General features: G+C 39.6%; 1 protein-coding gene across 6 annotated transcripts in view; it reads left to right on the top strand.

Moving 5' to 3' along the window:
• TTLL6 (tubulin tyrosine ligase like 6) overlaps window positions 1-17,733 on the top strand; it is a 53,391-nt gene that overhangs the window by 10,249 nt on the left and 25,409 nt on the right. For all 6 annotated transcript variants that reach the window (XM_042477665.1, XM_042477669.1, XM_042477666.1 and 3 more), the window contains 9 exons: window positions 467-507; window positions 1,183-1,301; window positions 1,421-1,551; window positions 2,022-2,178; window positions 5,002-5,145; window positions 7,604-7,689; window positions 12,942-13,167; window positions 16,275-16,456; window positions 17,566-17,652. In XM_042477665.1, coding sequence (XP_042333599.1) covers window positions 1,200-1,301; window positions 1,421-1,551; window positions 2,022-2,178; window positions 5,002-5,145; window positions 7,604-7,689; window positions 12,942-13,167; window positions 16,275-16,456; window positions 17,566-17,652 — 1,115 coding nt within the window. In that variant the 5' untranslated portion in view covers window positions 467-507; window positions 1,183-1,199. The remainder of the gene's footprint in view (window positions 1-466; window positions 508-1,182; window positions 1,302-1,420; window positions 1,552-2,021; window positions 2,179-5,001; window positions 5,146-7,603; window positions 7,690-12,941; window positions 13,168-16,274; window positions 16,457-17,565; window positions 17,653-17,733) is intronic.

Genomic DNA, 17,733 nt, shown 5'->3' with positions numbered 1-17,733 from the left:
TGAGTTCACATTAGATCAATAAATAAATACATTTCATTTTTATCTTGCACAGTAGTCATTGCTCTATCCTCTATTCCCATTACATTCTGGATGAAGAATCCTATGTAGGAAAACAGCATTATCTTCAGTGCCTCATTTCAGTGTCGGAGGTTCTTACATAGACCAAACCTAACAGGGATAAGAAAAGAACAAGTAGCAGCCTGGCCAACTGCTGTTAGCAAAGCAGAATGGAGTAATGAGAGTATGGGCCTATTGGAGAATCCTTCAATATGCCCATGGTTGAAAAGGGATTTGGACCCCATGTCCAGCACTCTGCAACTTCCATATTCCATCTGCTGTCAGAGAGAACAAAGGCCAAAATCTTAGAAGGCAGATCCAAATGATCCCGAAGTGCTTTGGGGGTGGGGGGAATGAATCGGTTTTGCTTGTCTGCCTCTGTCTTTCTTCTTCTTTTTATGTTTTCCAGATGACCAGTGATAAATCTGAGCAACTGCAAATATGAGAGTGGTAAGCACCTTATTGGCTTCTATTTGTGGAAGAAAAGCTAGGTTTTATTTCTCAGTTGCTTTAGGGAGACATTTTCTGATATTTTTAGATTCTAAGTAGAATTTTGAGAAATCTACCCCCCCCCCTTTTAAAGAAGATTCTAGACCTCATGAGTGCAGCTGAAAATATGTGTGGGAACTAAAGTGCAAGTTTAAAAAAACAGACATTTGTCTGGAGAGGGTCATTGATTACATTTTAAATTCTCATTGTTCATAATTCCAGCTTTTTTCACCACTGAGGTTGCCTCATGTTTGTCAAGAGTAAAGGTCTGAAGATGAGAATTTTGCAGAGAAAAAGTGACATCTTCAATATACTATAGCTTGGTACCTGCTAGTAATTTCAAGGAAATTATCACTTATGGTATTCATTCCATACAGTTAAAATACACATGCTAGTGAGATCATTTTAGTTTCAGATGCATCTTTGATGCATCTGTGGAAGTACACCAAGTCTACGAAAGCTTATGCCTCAAAAACTTTAGTCTCAAAGGTGCTACACGATCCCTTTGCATGCTGATATTGTAGACTAATATGGCTATATTCTGAATTCTATTTTAATGAGTCCTTTGAGTTAAACTCCTCCCCCCCACTTGCCAAGATCTCTGTGTAAATGCTGCTTCATCCCATCTCTCTGCAGTGCGGCGGGCAGCTAAAATGTGTGGCCTCCGGGAAGGAACTGAGGTTGATGATTGGACCCTGTATTGGACAGATTCTTCTGTTTCACTAGATCGGGTGATGGAAATGAAAAATTACCAGGTACTTCTTGTTACCCTGAGATTGAGCTAAAGCATCTAATTTTTCTTTCTTTTTTTAATTAAAAAAGATCCTAAGTCCTAAACAGTACTTAAGGTTTTGTCTTTGATCTCCTTTTCTAGAAAATAAACCATTTTCCTGGAATGTCTGAAATCTGTAGGAAGGACCTTCTGGCTAGAAATATGGGCAGGATGTTAAAGCTCTTTCCTAAGGAATTTAACTTCTTTCCCAGGACCTGGTGTCTTCCTGCAGAGTGAGTCTTCTTAAGATTTAATCATACCCACACACCAACACACAGACATAGCAATATTTTTCAGAATGCAGATACAAAATCAGGCAGGCACATCACTCTGAGTACAAAGGGAAGCAAACCTAGAGCAAAAGATGCATTTCAGACAGTGGGTCAATAATATATTTGCCAGTTGTTCTTTCTAAGGAAATGCCACTACCTCTCTAGCTGTTTATTAGGTCCCTGGGAAATTCCCCCAACCCCACCAACACCAGTTCCCCAGAAACGCCTTAGGGGTTGATGTAGTAGGCCAGGACCTATGTGAAGTATAGCAAAGGTCTCATGAAAATATATTTTTAAAAACAAACTGAGTTCTGGGGGTTGAGTCTATTGTTATTGCCATTACTACTTCAGCTTGGACAATTGCTCTATCAGAGTTCAATAATATATCAATATCAATAATCTTATTTTGCTTTCCTCCTCCCTGCTGTTAGCTATGGAGAACTGCAAGCCTTTGGCCGATTAAAAAAGCATAAGACTTACATCTGTAAACCAGACTCTGGCTGTCAAGGCAGAGGCATTTTTATCACAAAAACTGTAAAAGATATTAAACCTGGGGAGGATATGATCTGCCAGCTCTATATCTCAAAGGTAACCTCTTGTATTAGTCTTAAATGAGCTATTTGTGCCACCAGTGAGTCACTATAGCCATTAATGAGTGCAGTTTTGCAGATGTTCATGATCATTCTGCGAGTGATGGGAGGTCAGCGGAGGAACATTGATGGTTTATGAAATTATTGTGAGATAACTAAGGGGACTGAAAGAAACCCCATGTTTAGTAATTAAAAATAGAGAAGGGACTGGATGCTCTCACTATGCAAGGCACTTAGGTATTGGTGTAGTTGGGGGAAGGAGATAATGAGATTTGAAGAAGGAGTGCTTTTAAGAATAAAGAAAGTTAAGTTTTTAAACTATCCCAAGGGTATTAGCCACTTCAGAAATATATAAATATAATTAATAAATAAACAAGAAAAAGATTGTTAATAAACAGCAGAAATCAGGACAAAAATGCTGGTGACAAGTTCCATACAGATAAGCTGCTCTATTATTGGGAAGATGTAGTGGTTTGAGCACTGGACTACAGCTGTGAAGACCAGAGCTTTTTCTCCTGTGTGATTTTTTAACATCTTTGCCTGATAGAAAAGCCACTGGAATTTTGAAAGCTTGCAACATGTTTTTTGTGCATTTTGGCTGGCCACTAAAGGTAGCACTGTTTTGTGGATTCTGGATGTTATTGTACTTTGCTACATGGCCAACATGATTATTCTGGATATGTTTTCTGAAGATCAGAGTTCAGCTAATCTATTTTTATTTCTAGCCGTATGTTGACACACAATATTTACAGACTCCCAAAGATACAAGGGTTGCATTTCAGTCAATTCTTTCCTTTTAGCAAGACTTTTCTTCATCCTTTTTACATGGGATCTTCCTGATGGGCTGTTTTGCTCCATTTCGCCTGGCAAGACTCCTCCTCCTCCTTTTCTTGCCAAAGCGAAAGGAGGGTTGGAGAGATAGCCTTTACTTGGCAGTAAGTCCCACTGTAGTCAATGGGACTTACTTCTACAATTGAATAATTTGACAAGCTATTCAAATCTGCACATATGTGCACATAACAGTATAAATAGAATTATTTCCTAGAGAAGTGTACATGCACAGGGGAGTTGTTTTTGTTTTGTTTTTTAATCTCAGGGGCTGCAGTTTAATTCTGATCCCCATGACTAAGACAATGGCCTGTTACAGACAGCCAAAATAAAGCTGCTTCGAGTCACAGTGGAGGTGTGGTGTTTCAGTGATGCATGCGTCCTAAGAGTCCAGAAGCCACACCAAAGCCACGCTCCAGTCCTTAGGGCTGGAGTGTGGCTTTGGTGTGACTTCTGGACTCTTAGGACGCATGCATCATTGAAACACCATACCTCAACTGTGACTCGAAGCAGCTTTATTTTGGCTGTCTGTAACAGGCCAATACTTGATTCATGCCAATAACAGACCCACACATGTGCTGCTGGCATGTCTGCAAAAATGCAAATTCATTTTTAACCTGTATTAATAGAATCATAATTTCAAAGGAACTTGAGTAAGTTACCTGCCCTGGATGGGGTTGTACTCCCCCTGAAGGAGCAGGTGCATAGTCTGGGAGAACTAGCTCCATCCTTGTCACTGGAGGCCCACATAGATGTATGGCTTGGAGTGCTTGGGTCTAGCTTCTATTGGTCCACCAGCTGCAGCTTTTCATGGCCAAGGATAACTTAACCACGGTACAATAACTCAACTTGGGGCTGCCCTTGAAGATTACTCAGAAACTTTGGTTAGTATAAAAGGCAGCACAGCTGGACTGCTCATTGGAATTCCATTCAGATACCATTTAATTCTAGTTCTGAAGGAATTGCACTGGCTGCTATATGTTTCTGTTCTGAATTCAAGTTGTTGGCAATAACATTTAATGCCCTAAACTGCTTGGGATCTCAGTACTTGAGGGAGTGCCTCCCTAGGTATATGCCTGTCCAAAAATTGAGATCTATTGGATGGGTTCTCTTCCATCTCCTATCAGTAAGGGAAACACATTGTGGGACCACATATCAAACAACCTTTTCTTCAGTGACATACCAGTTATGGAATTTCTTCCACCTGCAAGCAATGTTCAAATCATTTTGGTGCCAGGTTAAAACTTGGCTTTTTATTAAAGCCTTCAGGCCAAACTGATTTTATCCAGGCTGCATAGATTTTATGGTTATTCATAACAAGATTGTTTTAACTGGTTTTAGATTGTCTGTTTTTAATTGGGAAAGTGTATATTTTTAATCTTTTAAAACTTTTGTAACAAATGTTTTAAATTGATTTTATTGTAAGCTCTCCTGAGAATTTCAGATAAAGGGTGGGACATAAAAGACGGGACAATAAATATTTTAATGACTAAATAAATAAAGCTACAGGAAGTAAAGGTTTATCCTAGACTACATCTTCATCTGGAATGCAGAGCCCAATTTGGTATAAGAATCCTATAGATAATTTAGAATGAGTCAGAGGAGGGCAACAAAGATGGACAAAGTAGGGAAAACAAGACTTAAGAGAAACGGTTGAAAGAAAGTGATCATGTTTATACGAGGAAGACAAGACTGGGGCTGTGTGTATGTGTGTCGGCGGTGGGGGGGGGGGAAGAGTTCATGACAGTTCAATACCTGAAGAGATTTGTTCTCTGTTACTGTCCAGAGGCTAGGGCTGTATGTAACAGGCAGGCTTATGTTGCAAGAGAGCAGGTTTCAGGTGAACAGTAGGAGAATTATGGTAAAACCAGTTCAACAATGGAATCATTTGCCTAAAACATGGTTGCTTCCCCCTTGGAGGTTTGCCAGCAGGAGTTGAACAGCCTTCTGCTGGGACTGTGTTTAACTCAAACATTTTTCTTAATTTTTCAAGCCTTTTATTATTGATGGGTTCAAGTTTGATCTCCGGGTTTATGTGCTGGTGACATCATGTGATCCACTACGGGTATTTGTTTATAATGAGGGCCTTGCACGCTTTGCAACATCTGCCTATTCAGACCCATCACAGAGCAATTTGGTGAGTAAAAGGAGGATCTTGCAGACATAAACTGGCTTTCTAAAATGTTGCTGGCTTTTGACTCAAGCCATACCATTCATGTGATACTTTAGTTTCTTAGGAAAGACTATCCCGGAGAATGCAGCCATGCCATAAATTGCCACATGTATTCACTTATATGTTTCTCTTACAGACTTGGTTTGATGAAACCAGAGGTTTCGAACATAATACCTGCAAATAGGAATCTACATTTAGGGGATTCTTTGACCACCCAGACGTTTTGGCTTACAATTTCAATAATCTTGTATGCCTCCATTTGGAATGATGGTGGCACCTGAAGTGACCCTATGGATTGCTATTGAATAAAGATCATTCTAATTTGGGGGGGGGGATATGGGATTATAACAAAAGATAAGAGGAGTAGGAGGAGTAGGATTAGCATGAAAATAGTGATAGGCTAGGGAACACAGGGGAGCCAGCATGGCACAGTAGTTTAGGTGTTGAATTAGCACTCTTGAGACCAAGGCCCAAATCCCTACTTGGCCATGGAAACCCAATGTGACTTGCCTTGGGCAAGTCACATACTCTCAGCCACAGAGGAAGACAAGAGCAAACCTGTTCTGAAGAAATATTTCCAAGAAAATGCTATGATAGATTCACCTTCTGTGTCCATGTGATAGGTTTGCCTGTTGACTTATGGCAATTGGTGATATCATTAGAGGCTGCAGGGGTGTGTGGACTGCACCTGATGACACTCCATAGGGGGGTGTATATCCAGTGGGGTGATATATCCAGGTGGGGCTAATACAGCTGCTGGGCGAGTTGGAAAGAGTGTCATGCCCCTTTTTAGCTTGCCCAGCAGCTCCATGAGACACCAAATGGTCTTCCGGAGGCTGCAGCAGCGCCACCCCCCCCCCAAAATAGTGGGTGCTGTTGGGTGGGGCAGTGCTTTTCATTTGGGGTGCATTGTGGCAGAAAACCCGCCTCTGCCAGAAGCAGTCTTTCCAGGTTGCAGCAGGCTGGTTGGGGGGCAGCCAAGCAAGCAAGGCATCAGAAGAGAGGGAAGGTGGCAGTGCAGTCTGCCTCCCAGCACCAGGTGACACCAACCACAGGGATGCCACTGATGACGACCCCATGAATTCCATAGGGTTTTCTTAGTCAAGAATTCTCATAGGTGATTTTGCCAGTTCTTTCCTCTGGAATATAGCCTGAGCACCTGGTGGTCTCCCATCCCATCCTTGGTGGTCTCTCATCCAAGTACTAATGAGGGATGACCATGCTTCCAAGATCAGACAAAATCTAGTGCCTGCCTCTTAGGACCACCCTCACTCAGAAACGATTTGAAGGCACACTATCACCACAGCAAAGGGAACAGAGAGTGATAAGTGTTGTATAGTTTGAAATTCCTTCATCAACCTGGGTTGTAGTTTATTTTGTTTGTCTTTAGCAACTTTTGTTTAGTGAGATAGTTTTACTTGGCTTATTATTATGTTTTTCAAAGCTTTTTAAAAAGACCAAACAGTATGGAGAGACACCTCATACTGGGGAGTTCTCAAGTCCAAATCATCTCTTCCAGCTGCTTTTGCCCTTCCACAATTTCCAGTATGTTTTGTGTTCTGTTACAAGTGTTTAAAATGTACAGCTCTGAATCTTGTGGTTAGGCTCAACTAGAATAAATCCACTCAATGAATATAAATTACATAGGGTTTAATAAATTAACTTACAATTGGGTCTGTTTTAGTAATATCTAAGAATAGAACTTAGGCTGTAAAGAAATCTTAGCCTTCAACCAAGTAAAGTTCAAGTATTCAATTAAAATAGGCTGCTTACTTTCATTATTTTCAACACAGAACATGTGGCAGATATCCATCAAAGGTTTGAAAATATTTTTGTTATTTGTCTTAGTTTTGCTGCATGTCTTTAACAGAAGGCACTTCCAGATGGAGGGTTTCTAGCTGGGCTGTCAGTAAGCCTATCTATTCCTCCCTTTCCTTACACCACAATTTATTTATTTTTTTGGTTAAAAAAAGAAAAAATGCTGATAAAACACTAGGGATCCAATCTGAAGAGAGAATCTTCTAGTTCTCCTGTAAAATTCCATGAATAAGAAAGTGTCATTACCTTATATTTTTCAGTTTGTGGTTCAATATTTCAGATATTACTTTCCCTATATACAGTAATTTATTCTTGTTAAGTAATATAGCATGCAGATTCTCATCTCCCCCTCGCCCCCACACCTTGGAGATATAATTTAAAAAAAAAGCACTGAAAATCCCACAGTCAGAATAAATGATGTGAGGAAAGCAATGTTATATTAGTGGGATCGGTTCTGAAACAGATGTAGGCTGTCTAAACTAGACTGGGTTTTCATAAGGTATAGGTGCTTCTCCTGCCCTTTCCATTTCCATTTTGAAGGAGCATCAGGGAAGTTGAAATCTCTCTAGCCTCATAACCTGCTTGTTTGTTTAATTATTTACAGGATGACGTCTGTATGCACCTGACTAATTATTCAATTAACAAGCACAGTGCTAATTTTGTACGAGACGAAGACTCTGGTAGCAAGAGGTACAGAATGTTTTCCAAAATAATCACAGCTGGGGGGATGCTGGTGTGTCTGCTCTCATGAATCTTTACAGCCATTTTCATACGTGTTTAGGAAACATTTCTCTAAATTCAGCTGGCACGTGGCACATTCTCCATCATTAGGTGAAATAAATCATTTTAAAAGCTCAGATGAGGAACAGCAGGGGGCCTGGAGCAGGCGAGAAGAGCCTGGATTTATCCCCCCCTAAAGGAAATACAAATGAATTTGTTGCAAATGGAATTGCTGGATTGCTGCCCTCTGTTTTATTGTTTTCGGTGGGTGTAATTAGCCACCTCTCTAAATCTTGCAAAGAATGGTCAGTTTGATCTAATTATTGTCGCCTCATCTTTTTCCCCCCTCTAGCTTTTCTGTTGATCACTAACACTGCATTTGTCTGACTTCTGTTGCTTTTCTGCAGTGTTCTGCCCACTGCGGCAAAAGCTTGGTTTCTTTGGGTAGTTTTCCATAGTATTATTGTGCATTCCCAGTAAAAGGGTCAGTGCAGTGGTGCTATGCAAAAAGCAAGCTCTGCAATGTGGCAGATCAATAAATGAGTGGGAGGAGTTTCTAGAGCAGATTTTCCTGGAACTCTAAGGCCAAGCGGACACTGTTGATGTGTTGATTTTTCTCTCAGTCCATTCTTTGCTCGTTCCCTGTCCTTTATAGTATTCAGATTTCTCCCTGACCTTGGAGAAAGATGGCTCGAAAGGTTCAACATTCAAAGCTTGTAGGTACTATATTCTGTTTCAAAGGAAAATATGGTTTCTTTTACACTGGTTTCTACAGTATTTGCGTTCCACAAAACTCTTTTGTAGTGCTCCAGCATGCTCAGACAGTCACAAAGGTTTTATGTTTCTTTAAGATGAGGTTTTAGAAATAGCCACCTGGGATGCAGTGGCTTAGTGGTTAAGATGCCAGTTCTGATGATCAGAAAATAGAAAGGTTGGCAGTTCAAGACCTGAGTGTCACATGATGGGGTGAGCTCCTATCACTAGTCCCAGCTTCTGCCAACCTAACAGTTCAAAAGCATGCAAATACAAGTAGATGGATACCACTTCTCAGTGGGAAGATAACAGCGTGTGCTGCAGTCATGACCCTCAGAGCAGTCCTCGGGCAATGCTGGCTTAGAAACGGAGATGAGCACTACCCCCTACAGTGAGTTACAACTAGACATTCATGCCAAGAGACTATCTTTACCTTTTTTAGGAATAGGAGTTCATTCCTACCCTACAGCTTTCACTGCTGGTCTCTGCCAAAGCTGAGAAGAAATGGAAAATTCCTCCCATAGCTTTATAAGGTGTGCCTCCATTCCCCTAAGTACTAGCCATACCACTGAGTTCATCTCTGCTGTGCCTGATTAATTTCCTTTATTAAAACTGGCTTTGTGGGCTTGGCATCTGTTTTATCTCACTGTGTGGCTGTTATTTTTTCCTTTGGAAACTCCTGCAAGACCCACACTCAAGATCAGAAAATGTTAGTTCTCCTCAATGGCTTTATCCACATTGCAGAAATAATCTTGACACCACTTTAACTGCCATGGCTCAATGCTAGGAATTCTAGGAATTGTAGTTTGTTGTGGCACCAGGGCTCTTTGGCAGAGAAGGCTAAATGTCCCACAAAACTACACTTCCCAGAATTCCCTAGCACTGAGCATGGCACTTAATGTGGTGTCAAATTGGATTATTTCTGCATTGGGGATGCAGCTAATGTCACTTGAGCCTCTTGTCCATTGGAATCTACTAGTTTTAATCTGGATGATAAAAGACCAGCAGAAGCATAGGTTTCTCCCTGCTTCCAATATCTTCAGTTTATATTTGGTTTTAGGTTTTAGATCCTTCTGTTTTAATGACTACAAATGCAAAATTTTGGACTGTTAGTTATTTTACATTACTTCATATGAATTAGAAAAATGAGGATGTGGTGTCAGGCTCCATGTGTTAGGGCTCATCCAGAATGGTGATTTACCGGTACTCATATATCATACCATTTTTAAAGCTTTCCCATCCAAATGCTCTTTAGGGTTTATCAAAACAAAAACCTTAAACAAAAAGGTGGCACCTTTTGGATTATTTGTAGGTGTTTTGCTGCTGACTTGAGGCCCGAACAGACAGGCCAAAATAAAGCTGCTTTGGGTCAGTTTGAAGGTATGCTGTTTAAATGTTGCATGCGTTCTAAAAGGCTGGAAGCCATGCCAAAGCCACACTGCAGTCCTAGTCCTTAGAACACAGCTTTGCCGCAGCTTCTGGCCTTTTAAGATGTGTGTGTCATTTAAATAGCATACCTCCAAAGTGACCTGAAGCAGCTTTATTTTGGCCTGTCTGTTCGGGCCCTTGATTTATGTCTTTAGATGTGGGTGATTCCAGATTGTTGTAATCCTCACACTGTCTCCTTCTATTTCTCCCCTAGTGCTTCCTTAATATTTTTCTGTATGGTACTGTTGCAAATTGCAATGTCTATTTCCTTAAAACAAGATTACTCCTCCCACACACACAGTCCTTCTGTAGCCATTCTCTTCAAATGTGTGTCTTAGGCATTATTCTAATATGCCGTTATAGACACATTTGGTACAGTAGGAAAATAAAATGTGCAGTAAGAATTAAGCAACATGGGCTTTAATAAGAAGCAGATTTACAGTACTTATTAAAACCAATAGATGAGGAACAAAGAAGTGGGAAATTAAAATTACTACAGCTGCCTCCAAATGAATAAAAAGCCCCTTGCAGATCCTTGTTTTGCTCTTCTGCTATCTGATTTTATTTGGGAGATCCCAATGATGTTTTGTTCATCCCAAAGTATTTCCTGTCAGATTCTGGCATTACCAGAGACTTTTTGTTCCACTCCTCAGGTCAGTACATTTTAACCTAGTAGTTTCAGAAATGAAATAGATCAGTTTACTAGCTGGCTGTTTCTTCTGTACTTTTGCCATTCAATGTTCGTAATCTTACATTATTACCATATTATGGGGACCAACTGTCTTGATTGTTGCATTGTGACCAAACAGGATGACATGAAGATATGTCTAGCACCTTTTGATCCAACTATGCTGTTGCAGGCATTATCAGTTGCATCCACTGCTCTTTTTGCACCATGAAAGCAATGTTTGCCGGGACCTAGACAGCACTGCATTGTGTTACTTTTAAAAGTGTTTTACCATTGTATATCATCTCAAGGGCCCTGGTGGATCAAGAAGCAATAGATACATTATTTAAATAAATAAATAGATAGATGATAGATAGATAGATAGATAGATAGATAGTCACATTTTGTTATGGCTTTCTCCTTCCCTTCTTCCTGGAAATCTTTTAATATCTTTATTCATTTTAATATCTTCCCTTGGCCCCTCACAGTTTTTTCTTTTCCCTCATTTTTTGCTAATAAAAAACATTCAGGAGGTGCTCACAAGATTGAGGATTTTATGCTAGCACTCGGGTTTCGTTGAAGGATTCTTTCTCCCCTCAGTCTAGCACAATATGTTATTTTGTGTTACTGTGCACAATGCAGTCATGCTCTAGCCCAGTGATTCCCAAACTTTAATCCTCCAAATATTTGGGACTCCAGCTCCCTGAATTCCTAACTCTTGGCCAAGCTGGCTGGGGCTTCTGGGACTTGAAGTCCCAAACTCCTGGACAACCAAAGTTTGGAATCAATGCCGGCCTCATACCTTGGAAGCAGGGTATTTCTGGAAGTGCCAGATTTAGTGCTGACCATCACAATTACTTATCTATTGCTTGTTACTGACACTAGTGATTCTAGTGAAACCCGGTGTGGGGGATAAGGCTTCCAGGGGACCGGGCTTCTGACCCTGGACTTTCAGTGGGGCTTCTGGCCCCGAACTTCCAGTGAAGTTTCCGGGGGGGGGGCTGTGGCCCCAACCAGCACCCAAGCGGGGCCAGGGTGAGTTGGTGCGGTCCCCAGAATACCCAGGCAAGGCCAAAGCAGTGCTGGTGCGGCCCCCAGAGCACCCAGGTGGGACTTAGAAGTGATGGTGCGGGGTGAAACAGCTGACCAGGTGTCAACCCTTCTTCTTCAATGTCACTTCCTTCTGGGGTGTCACCCGGTGCGGTCCGTACCCCCGCACCTCCCCAGTGACGCTCCTGTCCCTTACATGTACTACAGCTAGAGAAACCTCAATTTCACTTGCTTCTGGGAGTGAGGCTACAGCATGGGACTTTGAGCATGGCCATAGAAAACAACATGTAGTGCCAGGTTGATAGGGGAAAGGCCTGTGCAGTGGGAATGCTGGGGAGGGGGAAGGCTTAGAATACACCCTGGTGTGTATGTCTGTGTGTGTGTGTGTATGATCTTGCTCCAAGTTAGTAAACATAGGATCAGCATCATTACTGTTAACCACTATTATACTGTGTAATGCTAGAATGAAAAAAAATCTCTAGCACCTTAACACAAAAGCAATAGTTTCCTGTGCTTGGAAAGATCATCCCCCATTCAGATGAAAGCTTCCATTAATGCCCCCTACCTTTCTTTCTCAGTTTTGCAGCTTTGGCGCAAGTTGAAATTGACTTGTGTTGAGTACTCTTTATGTCCCAAATACTCTAAAGGTACCAGATCCCATCTAATCTTGGTAGCTAAGTAGGGTCAGCCCTGGTTAGTACTTGGATGGAAGACCTCCAACAAATACCAGGTGTTGTAGGCTATATTTCAGAGCAAGGAATTGGCAGATTCACCTCTGAGTATTCCTTGCCTAAGAAAACCCTATGAAATTAATGAAGTTGCCATAAGTTGACAGGTGACTTGAAGGCACATATATGCATACACTTTCCAATCATGGGAGTCTCCTGATGTTACTGAGGCTCTAACAAGTGTTAAACAAACATTGACATGGCAGCATGGTGGGGGAAGAAGGAAGATAGGGAAGATGGTGGAAACATTCAGAAAATAGGGAGTGAGTGAGGATCAGACACACTTTCTTTGATGGTCATATGTCATTTGACAGTCAAATGCATTGCTTTTAAAAAAACCTCTGATTTCAGTCAGGAATGGAATACAGAATACTGTGGGAAAAGAGGGGAAACAGTTTGAAACATTGTATGATTGAATAAACATCAACCTGATTTTTTAAAAAGGGACATAACAGCAACAAAATGTCACCACCACTTGAGGCATTTGCTTCTTATTCAAAAAATGTCTTAAAGCAGAGCATGTGTGTGTGTGTGTGTGTGTGTGTATAGTAACACTGCCACACATATCTTACTTTCTTCTGATCTCCCTTTTAAAGGAAGCTGTCCACCTTTAATAAATACATGGAACAAAATGGGTATGAAACGGAGAAGATATGGAAGGACATTGAAGACGTTGTTATTAAAACACTGATATCAGCTCATCCTATCATCAAGCATAACTATCTCACTTGCTTCCCCAACCATACCATGTGGAGTGCTTGCTTTGAGATCCTGGGATTTGATATTTTATTGGATCGAAAACTAAAACCGTGGTTGCTTGAGGTACATTCTTATTTTCTCATTGCTTCCTGTGTGTGTGTGTGTGTGTGTGTGTGTGTGTGTGTAAAAAGATAGTTGCTGTCCTACAGTTTATTTAGACATTGTTTTTTTAGCATGAGTATGTATAATATGAATAACTTCACTCACATATCCTGTTTTGTTGTCCACACTATTTTTAAAATCGAAACCACTATGCACATCTATGTGTGTTCTACTGCTCACATGTCAGCACTGTGAGTAAAGATGGAGTTGATGATGTAGATATATTTGAAACACATTCAAGGCATACAGAGTTTTATCCCGGGTCTATTTGCATTGGTTTTTCACACAGCTGACAATGCGAATTTTTTAGGAAAACCAAACCAAACCAAACCTGAGATCGATTATCACAGGTTAAGTGGTTTTTTTGTTACCCCCCACCCCAACTTACTCAATGCACCTGTGAACAACAAAGATTTGACCACATTCTACCGGGATTATTTTCTCCATCTGAAAAATAATCCTTTCCTTCTTTCAGTGTGTTGTCTGCTGAGGTGTGCCTTCTGGCAAGTCTTCCAGTCACATGGGTGTCCACAAGAGGGAGGTAGACTACAGGAAATGTTTTTGTTTTTGAAAAAAGGGTCATGTATATTGTGGCATAATGGAGTTCCCAATTGGGACAACAGTCAAGTTGGTTGCACACAAGCAAATTTTAACTTAAAACATAAAAGTCTGACAAGTTGGGTCCCAGCAATAGCTCCCCAGGATACTTGATCTTCACTGACTTCTGGCAGTGCCAGGCCCCATTCACACTACTAAAATAATCCGGGATGAATCCACGTTATTTCCTTGGTGTTCACACTCACCCCAAATACATGTGCACTTTGGGGGAGGGCTTCCAAAAACCCTACTTAACCCGGGGTATTCGATACTGTTTTCAACCCTGAGTTTTCCTGAAAGATCCTCACTGATCTGCATCTTTGGCAGTATGAATACACTTCCAAATGGATTCTGATCTCTCTGTATCGTTCATGGGAATGGAGGCGGCTCCATTTTATCCCGAAACAATGTCATGTGTGAATAACACAAGGGTTAAAATGACTTGAAGAGATTCGTGAACCCAAAACATAATGGGAACAACAATCCCAATATGTATCAGTGTTGCAATCTGCAGCTCCTCAGGACAAAAAACTGAGTATGACTGCCCCCTCAGTCAGATATCACAGAGATGTTCACAGATAAGGAGTCTCTGTTGTTAATGTTCAAGATCTGGTAATCCAAGGCATTCCTTTTGACAGTCATGTCTCACTTTCATATAGCCATTGAATTCACAGAATTTAAGCTAACTGTCCGCATAATGTCCTATGGTAGTTGGTAACATCTCATTAATAAAAACATTTCCTTTCCTTACCTCAACCTATTTAATTATTATAATACAAACCCTTGAATTGATTGGTTTTTGTATATATAAATTTCTAGCCTTTCCCATGAAGCAATAGAATAAATCCAACAAAATAAAATTATCCATTAAAATATTAGCAACATTATACTGAATCTGTTGTTATTAATGGGATTAAAGTGATTAAGCATACAGAAGACTGTATAAAAGACAATAAAATATATTTCTATTATAGATAGAAATGCAAATTTAATCAAAAGAGTATCTGTGCCGAAATGTTAGAACACTACTTGCTCCTCTAGCCATGAGTACAAATTCCCTCTTCCTTAGATGAAAATTTTTATTGTGATTTAACAGTAAATGTTCTTACTAAATATTTATTCTTCAACAAATATATATATATATATATATATATATATATATATATTTTACTAGATTACCAAAAGTGTATTTTAGTGCAATTTGAAAAGCTCTTCTTTTCAGTAAATAAAAAACAAATCCATAATTAGACAATGTTTCTTACCTAATTATGTTTGTATAGTATTTTGAGCCATTAACCATTCAAAAACTCATTTTTCAGCTAAATAAACTGCAATTTTGTAATGATTTGTTTCAAAGGTCTAAACTGAATGGCTAGTCCCAGAAAATCCACTGAAATAATGGGAACATGGTAAACCAACACCTATATAAATGGCAGCGATTCAGTGAATCTACTCTAGTAGATATTTGGTAATTGAATTTAGGCCTAACTATTTGATGGAAATATATTTGGTCTTCTATACTGAATTTAAATTAATCCACCCTTGAATAATACTGCCATCTAAATCTAAATTATGCAATCTAGTTAGTAGTTACTACTGAATGAAATTTATTATTTCGGCATACAGCCAGCATAACTAGTTACTACTATACCACTAGTAAAAACTTCCCAGTTAATGAAATAAATATCTCACTAGAATCTAGCAAGTTTAATAATAATAATAATAACAACAACAATAATAATAAAATTTATTTATATCCCGTCTCTCTAAAAATGCAATCGAGGCGGCTTACAAGATTAAAAGATACAGTGCGAACCCTCAACCCACCCCCTTAAAATACAATTAAACAATGTAAAATTTAAAACATAAAACATACTTAAAAGTTTACTGTTTCCACTAACAATATCTAAAGCGTAACTGTGTTAAAGGCTAGCTCTTTTATTATAGCACGAGCCTCTTCTATTAAAAAAATAATAAATTCATTGGCCTTTAAAGACTGTTTAAGATGCCACAGAACTCTTAGTTAGGCCCAGCAATTGTCAATGTTGGTTTAATCCAAGCCATGAAAAGTCCAGATAGAAAGATTCTGCACTGAAGCTGTCCCTGGGTGATGCCTTAAGATATCAAAAATATAATCAGTCAGTGAGTACCGTACCTTAGGAAGATGTTCATACTTGAATGCAAGTCTCTAGAATGAACTGTTGTATTTGGGAAGGTAGCACTAAATGTGTCTATCTGTGTGTACCTCTTGTACATTTTAGCAATAGTGGTTGATAATTGTGAAGATCTGAATGCCTTGAAAACAGTGCACAGCTTTTACTGGAAGAATTAAATCTTGGCTTTTGCTTACTACCCCTAAAAATCTGTCTGCATCGTTGATCTTTTAGTGCTCTTCTCCCAGGGATGCTTTGCTTTATATTTCAAACTGGAGCAAATGCAGATAGGCGAGTTTGTGATTCTGCTAATTCTAGGTGAATCATTCTCCAAGCTTTAGTACTGATTCGTGGCTGGACAGAGAAGTCAAAGACCAGCTCTTGTACGACACTCTAGTTCTAATCAACTTGGGGGCATGTGATAAGCGGAAAGTCTTAGAAGAAGAGAAACGTCGGGGAAAGGAGAGGCTTCTTAAGCAGTGCCGTAATCGAGAAACCAGGTACGAGGTTTTCTGTCCTTCTACCATTTCCTGGGATTTGTGTAGATGAGAGTTTTTTAAACCACTGGCAAAATATCTCTAAATGCAGTGGATTTACATCTGTGGCTTTATGAAGAGTGCAGAAAAACAAATTACTATATTTTAAATGCAAATTTGAATTAATTTAGTAGCCCTCATTATGTTTGAGTCACAAAAATGGCTTATGATAGAAATTCATAGAATGAAATCAGTAAAGCTTATGTTGAACCTACCCCTTATCTAGCAATTTAGGCCAGAATTGGTTACTATCATATATACATGGCTACTGCTGAAATGGGAGCAGGAGATTTACGTCCCTCTTCCCCTCCATAATATCTGATGCAGCTTGCCCTTTGCATCATGTCACACCATTGTACATCACCACTGAGTTTTGCTTTGTTGGAGGAAGTTCAACATATACTGTAGCATCAAGTTCCTAGACTTACCAAGCAGATTATTATATAACAACAGTAGCTAAGATAAAGGAAAACACATGGAATCTCATAACAGCCACATATGTGTGTGTGTGTGTGGTTTTTTTTTTAGAAGGGAATGCATGAAAATCTATTAATACTGTATGCCTATCTGGTGAAATATGTACATCCATCGTCTAGAAATATGACAGATGTGACCAGCCAAGTCTTGTTGAATTTTATTTTGTTTTAGTGTTGTCCTTTTCTTTATTGATACTGGTATATACTGGGATTTGTTACATCAGACATGGGAGGTTTTTCATTTCAGAAGGGCTGGCTTGTGTCTTGTATTTACCAGTATTTATTTTTCACCTAAACTGGTGGTAGATGCAATCCCTCAACCTAAAACTTATAGAATATACTAGAACAAAGAAGAAAGTGGTGATAATGAAGTAGTAAATAAAGAATTTAATTGTACTTTCTCATCTGATAAGAAGAAGTTACATGTTAAAGCTGAAAGTGTTCAATTAGAAACTGAAGATGAAGTAGCAGTCCAAAGTGTTTTAGTTGCCAATATGAATAGCTGTATGATAAGGCCCAGTTAGTTTAGTCATTCAGAACATAATTTCAGGGCCAGAATGTCACTTTGTTTTTGTCTCTACTATCCTAATTTTCTAGGGAATGTAAGAAAGCTTCACAGCCTTCAGCAAAGCTAGGGAGTGCAGCAAGAGGAAACTCACCAGTGTGTGGGCTCAGTACAGAACGGTTGGTACAAAAACATGTACACATTGAATCTTGTATTCAAACATTTGAACATACCTCAGTATAGATTTTAAAAGTACTGTA

Source organism: Sceloporus undulatus, chromosome 6, assembly GCF_019175285.1.
Source record: "Sceloporus undulatus isolate JIND9_A2432 ecotype Alabama chromosome 6, SceUnd_v1.1, whole genome shotgun sequence".
Classification (NCBI taxonomy): domain Eukaryota; kingdom Metazoa; phylum Chordata; class Lepidosauria; order Squamata; family Phrynosomatidae; genus Sceloporus; species Sceloporus undulatus.
The sequence above is the reverse complement of the archived record's forward strand: the minus strand, read 5'-3'. Positions and strand labels throughout refer to the sequence as shown.